Below are 6,530 nucleotides of genomic sequence, written 5' to 3' on the forward strand. Positions count from 1 at the left end.
TCATAAACCAACTGGTAATGTGGTTACCAACGAACACATTTCCTTGACCACACAATGGCGCTTCAAACTTTCGCGTCGGTAAAATTGTAATTACGAATATTATTATTAAGAGGTTTTTTTTTCACAGTAAGCTCCCCGGACATGCATACAACAAATCCTGAAAGTTCCATTGTAATCGGTTGAGTGGTTTAGGAGCCTATATGAAACAGATAGACAAACAAACAGACATTCAATTTTACATATATGTATGTATAGGGGTCTACCTCACGGGCCGGATTGTGAAATTACCGAAAACGCAAAGATCTTAAGTCGAAAGATAAAAAAAAGGGTGCATGGTAAACGGTACATACTCACTTAATTTGCGCGAGCAGGATACAACAGGAGCAAGAGGAACAGGCTTTTCCTAATGTGCGCGCGCAGAATACGGGAGGAAAAGCCTGTTCCTCTTGTTCCTATTGTATCTTGCTCGCGCAAATTAAGTGAGTATGTACCGTTTACCATGCACCCTTTTTTTTTGATCTTTCGACTTAAGATCTTTGCCTTCCGATATTTGCGTTTTCGGTAATTTCACATTCCGGCCCGTCACGGAGACCGATGTATAGATATTGGATTAACAAAACTAGAATTTCTTTAAGTATTATTTATTAAATAATATACAAAATACAAAACTCATCACATATCATATGAATTAACGTAATACAAATATTTGAAAACATTATTAGGAGCCAAATTGGAAAATATGTCAGTGCTGCATATTTAAAAATTAACATTTTAATCCTACATTATTAGCAGAATTCATGAAGTATTAGTTTATTGAAAATGCAAATTAAAAATATAAATATAAATAAAATACATATGTACTAAACAAATAAAAAAAAAAAACAACAACACACCCATCTAAAAAGATGTAGACAGTTTGAGACTCAATTATTAAATAAGAGAGTTCATATAATTTATATACATCGCATATAAAAAAGTTTGATCAGCCTTGTTTGTGTTTATGATTTCCAAAAGTTTGGATTTTGTTGTAATCTTCTTTCGAAATTTTGATACCAAGTTTGGACGGTATTGAGAGGCACAAAGCTTACACCAGGCGTCGGTTGCATCTCATGTTGTGTTATTGCGAAGCTTGCAACAAAGTTAATAAAATTTTCTAGCATCTTTTGACTAAATGAAACATAACAATTTGCCGTAACCTAAAAAAAATAAAGTTCAATAAGAAAAACTGCTAACAATAAAGGAAATTGTATACGAATATAGTTTCAAAATTTACCGTGGTCGTTGGTAACTGTAGTTGTGCATTTATTTCTGGTTCTATTGAAATACCTATTTGTGCATTATTGCAGATTTTTTGCTGTCCAAATGTTCCCACATATCCACTGTCCCCAACTATGAAAACAATTTTTTTAATGGAAAAAATAAATTAAATCAATCAGTATGTTATATTAGATAATTTGTATTATTTCAATGAGTTTTAAACTTACTTGTCATTTCGCTTAGTTTTTTTAAAGAAGAAATTTTAAATATAGCCGAAGGTTTGGAATTTGATATGTGACCTAAAAGTTGCCAATTTGGTGGAGCATTTGGGTCTGGCCAACTGAAATATACTGAAATAAACAAAAAGAAAACAATATTAATGAGTAGTTTTTACATATATACAAATATTGTGAATATATTTCGAATGTATTTGCATACCCATTCCAACAGTGCCTTCAGGAAGAGGGATAGCACCGGTTAAAAATATTACAATGTGATTAATACTATCAACATCAGTTATCGTAGTTAGAAACTGGCTTTCACCTACTAGAGAAAAGTCTGTTTGCACCTGGAAAACAAAAAGTCAAAATGTCAAAAACGAATAGTGCATCAAAAATATTTTTTATTTAATTTACACCAGGAAGGCCCAACGGGTAACCTCAATGCGCCTTCCTGGCCAGAAAAGTTGTACATTTGATACAAGTATCAACAGTATTATACAAAGTACATAAATACATATCAATTAATATCCACAGAGACATTTATGGTCAAATTGTAAATTTGCAGCATTTTATACAATTCAACGAAATTCGAGATTGCTGAAAACTCTGGATTTTGCGAGAAAATGGATAAGGTTGCCAACAGTTTCGATGAAAATCAGATGAAATTGGCAAACTCTGATAGGAAACGATCAACCTGGAGTAACAAATCCAAGGTCTGTCCAGCAGAAACCAGTGGGATATGAACCCGTGACCACTCTATTCAAAGCATTATATGCTAACCACTAGTATATTCTGCTGGTTATCATTGAGTATGTTTCTGATGAGGCCATATTAAAAAAAAAAGATAAACTTTTTATAATTTTATTTAGATCTGTACATATATACATATATGCTAATTGACCGCAAAGGCTATGAATGCTGAAACTGCTAACGACAATAGCCTTGTGTGAGGTTCGTGTATTAATTTCTATCCAAAACCACCCGTTAAAATATCAACGGCCACAACAATATTTTTATCATATTTCTCTCCAACTAATAAATACTAGTGTTATGCCCGTTAATATTTGAACAGGTGGTTTCGAAAATGGATTGTAGGATTTGTGTGTACATGTGTGGAATGTTTGTGTACTACCTAGCTTGTAACCATAGATAGTACACTTGCCGCCGGGCATGCCATAGGGCTAAGGATTGCAATTTACCGTTAAATGCATACCGGTAACTTTTCGTCTGCTTCAACAGAAGTTTGTATAGAATATATTTTGTATATTTGTCGGATCGTTCGGTTGTCGCATAGTGCGGTCAGACCTTAATATGCCAACACCAATGCGATGATATTTCATCGGGTACAACACTAGTCTTATATAATAATTGTCTAATGTGTGCGAGCGTGTGTACGAACTAATCGCTGTTAACACCATGCTACGTCTCTTTTTTTTATCTCTTGGAATCGTATATCGTGGAAAGAGACGCGGCATATCACTTCGCTCATCTGAACGGCCAACAAAAACAAAAGAATTTTTTTTCAAAAAAAATAATTAAATTTTAAATTATTAACTGCGTATTGCGATATTATAACGAGTGCAAAATTATGCGCACACAGGCTATTAGTATATTATAATCATATTAGATTATAAATAAAACTAATATATGTAAATAACAATACACCTTAAGAAAATTTGACCAATGGCGCATTATACAAAATTCTGTTTATGGTGCAATTTTTTGTTTTTATTAAAATTCAATATTTTCCTCTTGGAAAATGTTCTTAAACGATAACATTGTTAATAATCATTATTAAACGGCCACAGTATTTTAATATACATATGTTGTCATACTTATATAGAGCATTTTTCTTAAAAGTTTGTTTTGTTTTGACATCTCAATTCTAGAACGTTCGATTTTTACAACTGTAACGCTATTTTTACAGATTGTTTACTCCCAGACCGGCTTCATTTTTTTTATGAAATGAGATGGAAATCTCCCCCCCTAACATTTTTACGCTACGCAATAATTTTCTATAATGAAAATGATTTTTTATTTAAATATTAAATTTCTTTCTAATAGATTTACTTAATATGTACATAACATCGAACGATTTTTGTTTCAAAAAACGTATTTATTATTTATTAAGGAGACGATAGACAAAAGGGGACATATGATCAATATATTTACAGGTATATTTTTATACATGTAATTTTTTTTGTATATATTTGTATCTACGTGTGATCTTTTTTATTTCATAACATCCAATACTTTTGCTGGTCAAGTGGTACTTTTTTGATTTTGATAAAACGCCGGAGTACCTGCCTGTCATTGCAGCAGCATCATCAGTACCTATGCAAAACTTTAAATCCACCTATGCAAAACTTTAAACACCTATGCAAAACTTTAAATCCAATTCATATTTTACTACAATAAAGTCGTTCAATACTTTAGTTGTCCTTGTTGACAGTGATGCAGAAAATAAGTATTCTTCCTTTAAATTGCAATCTATATTCATAGCAATAGAATTGCTATGTTAGGTATACATATTTGTGGATTCGTCTAGCTGCGAAGAAAAGTATTTTGCCAATTTTATATCTTCTATGAGCTGTTTTTTCACATCTTTAACAAGATCATGAATTCTTTGAGCTATAGTGTCATTAGATAATGGGACACGTTCGGCTTTCTTCGCCGCCAACCCACCCAGCACTTCAAAACAGACAATGCCAATCCCAATTTTATGTAAGAAAGATCAAATTTACGAGTAGAAGCAGAACGAATTCTATTGGTTTGACTTTCAGTTGTTTCACTATCCGAGTCTGAAGAGTGAGACGTATTGCGAATCTCTGTATCAGAATGTTTACTCTTAAAAAACGTGCATAGGGAGTCTTTCTTAGTGACGAACACTGACTGAAGAGTGTAGAAAACAATACAAACAGTGGAGAACGGGGGAAAGTATTTTTATTCTATTTTTATCGATATTCAAAACATGTACTTGTATTTACTTCTTTGGCCGAGGACCGACTATCGCTGGCCCGCGGCCCGGTACCGGTACTTACATAGTAGTACTGTTCTGGAACATTCTATTATTGAAGTGTTGCATTTCAACTATGTAGACGTTGAACATCCTTTCATATATTTTACGATGTATGTTTGAAAAGATCATTTCAATAAAATTGGGAAACGTTCTAGAAGAATTGATGAAATTTCACAACAAATATTTTTTTTTAAATCAAAAGCAACGTTAGCATTTCCTGCACAGATTCAGTATAATGCTTTATAATCGTTGTCAATATTAAATTGAATAGTCAAAATTTTGTTGAAATTCAAAATAGCGCATCAACACTGAGAATTGAGAGCTGTGAATAATTTCAACGGTTTTTGAAATCGTAGTGAAAACTAAACATAACCGAATTAGAATAGAGCGACACAAGTCTGTTTGTACAATACAAAGATGATAATAAATAGCAGAGTGCATATTGAAATAAACAAGGAGGGAGCAGGCGAGGCGTAAAATACTAACCAGCCGGCCCGAAACGATGGCCCCCAGCACGTTTGTCATGATAGAGATGTTGACAGGAGACGTTGACTGACACTGCACCGCACCGCACCGACACGAACCCTCGATACTGACCACTTACTACTAACTACTAACCACTAACCACTAACCACACCAGCAGCCGAACTCCGGCTGTCAAATAAACCCGCCTCTCAACAGCGCTGTCTGCAATTATTTCATCATGATGCTTTACACTTTTTATTGGGTTCGGTGATTATTACGCAAAAAGGGGTTCGGTGATACTGGTCACAAATTACTCGTCACAAAGTCACTAAAATCTCTATAACGGAACATCTGGCAGCCGAAAAGTCCATCATACTAACGATAACTATCATAGTAACGAGAACTTGAGTGCCAAATATTGTGTATTCGTGATTTTCATGGCAAAAATTGTCTTTGTGACCACCCCAATGTGACGAATAGTCCAATTACCGCAAAAAGGATCTCGCGCAATTCACTAAAATCTCGATCACGGAACACCTGGCACCCAAAAATTCAGTCAGACCTTAAGTGGTGTTATTTCTTACTAATGCGCGAAATTTAGATTAGGGAAACACTACATTCATTGGTAGCGTTAACACTAGCGGTATCTACCGCGGTATTTGATAGATCTATGAAATTCGGCAGATCATACGCATGAGTAATAGCGTTCGAACGCGCGGTATTTGATAGATCCATAGGCGGATCCAGACAATGTTCAAAGAGGGGGCCATTTGGGGATTTGCTGCTATAATAGCACGAACAGTCACATTCATCTTCGGACCCTTACATGTAGGTAGAAAGCTCGCGCAACAGTGTACGTTTAAAATAAATGGAATTTAATATTTATAAAAATATAAATAATATATAAATAATATATATTTAAATATGAAAAATTTACAATACATATGAAATTAGATTCATCCCAAGGGGGGGGCTATAGCACCCATGGCACCCCCCTTGGATCCGCCTATGGATAGATCTATCAAATATTAGTGTTAACGCTACCACTGCACATTTGTTTTGAAATAGGTAAACGGACTACTAGTCATATGTGAACCAGTCACAGGACAACCGGTCGCTCTAGATTGGTCACACGTGATCACCCGTCACACTAAAATTGGTCACGAGAAAACTGGTCACACCCGAAAATTGGTAACGAAAAAACTGGTCACACCCAAAAATTAAAAATTGGTCGAATTTTTGGGTGTGTGCGACCAGTTTTTTCATGACCAATTTTCGGGTGTGACCAGTTTTCTCGTGACCAGTTTTAGGGTGTGGCCAGTTTTCTCGTGACCAGTTTTAGTGTGACGGGTGATCACGTGTGACCGATCTAGAGCGACTGGTTGTCCTGTGACCGGTTCACATTTGACTAGTAATCACTGAACCATTGAAATAATACATAAGCGCAAATTGACGGTAAATTTATATATGTATTATAAGAAAGTATAAAAGACACTCGGTAAAATTTTATGGCTCTTATTTCTTAAATTTAAAATTAAAATGAATAGTAATTATTACATGGCCAACGA

General features: G+C 34.5%; 1 protein-coding gene across 2 annotated transcripts; it reads right to left on the reverse strand.

Moving 5' to 3' along the window:
- Positions 1–632: 632 nt before the first annotated feature.
- On the reverse strand, positions 633–5,153 carry LOC143918942 (protein OPI10 homolog). Of its 2 annotated transcripts, none has more exons than XM_077441070.1 (5): positions 4,984–5,153; positions 1,696–1,825; positions 1,485–1,607; positions 1,274–1,389; positions 633–1,196 (listed from the first exon to the last, which is right to left on the reverse strand). In XM_077441070.1, the coding sequence occupies exons 1-5, from the start codon at positions 5,020–5,022 to the stop codon at positions 999–1,001; spliced, it is 606 nt and encodes a 201-aa protein (XP_077297196.1). In that variant the 5' UTR covers positions 5,023–5,153; the 3' UTR covers positions 633–998. The 2 variants fall into 2 exon arrangements, with proteins under 2 accessions (XP_077297196.1, XP_077297197.1); XM_077441071.1 differs by having other exon boundaries at positions 987–1,196; positions 1,274–1,379; positions 1,481–1,607; positions 4,984–5,048.
- Between the last annotated feature and the right edge of the window lie 1,377 nt (positions 5,154–6,530).

This window comes from Arctopsyche grandis, chromosome 11 (assembly GCF_051622035.1).
Source record: "Arctopsyche grandis isolate Sample6627 chromosome 11, ASM5162203v2, whole genome shotgun sequence".
Classification (NCBI taxonomy): Eukaryota; Metazoa; Arthropoda; class Insecta; order Trichoptera; family Hydropsychidae; genus Arctopsyche; species Arctopsyche grandis.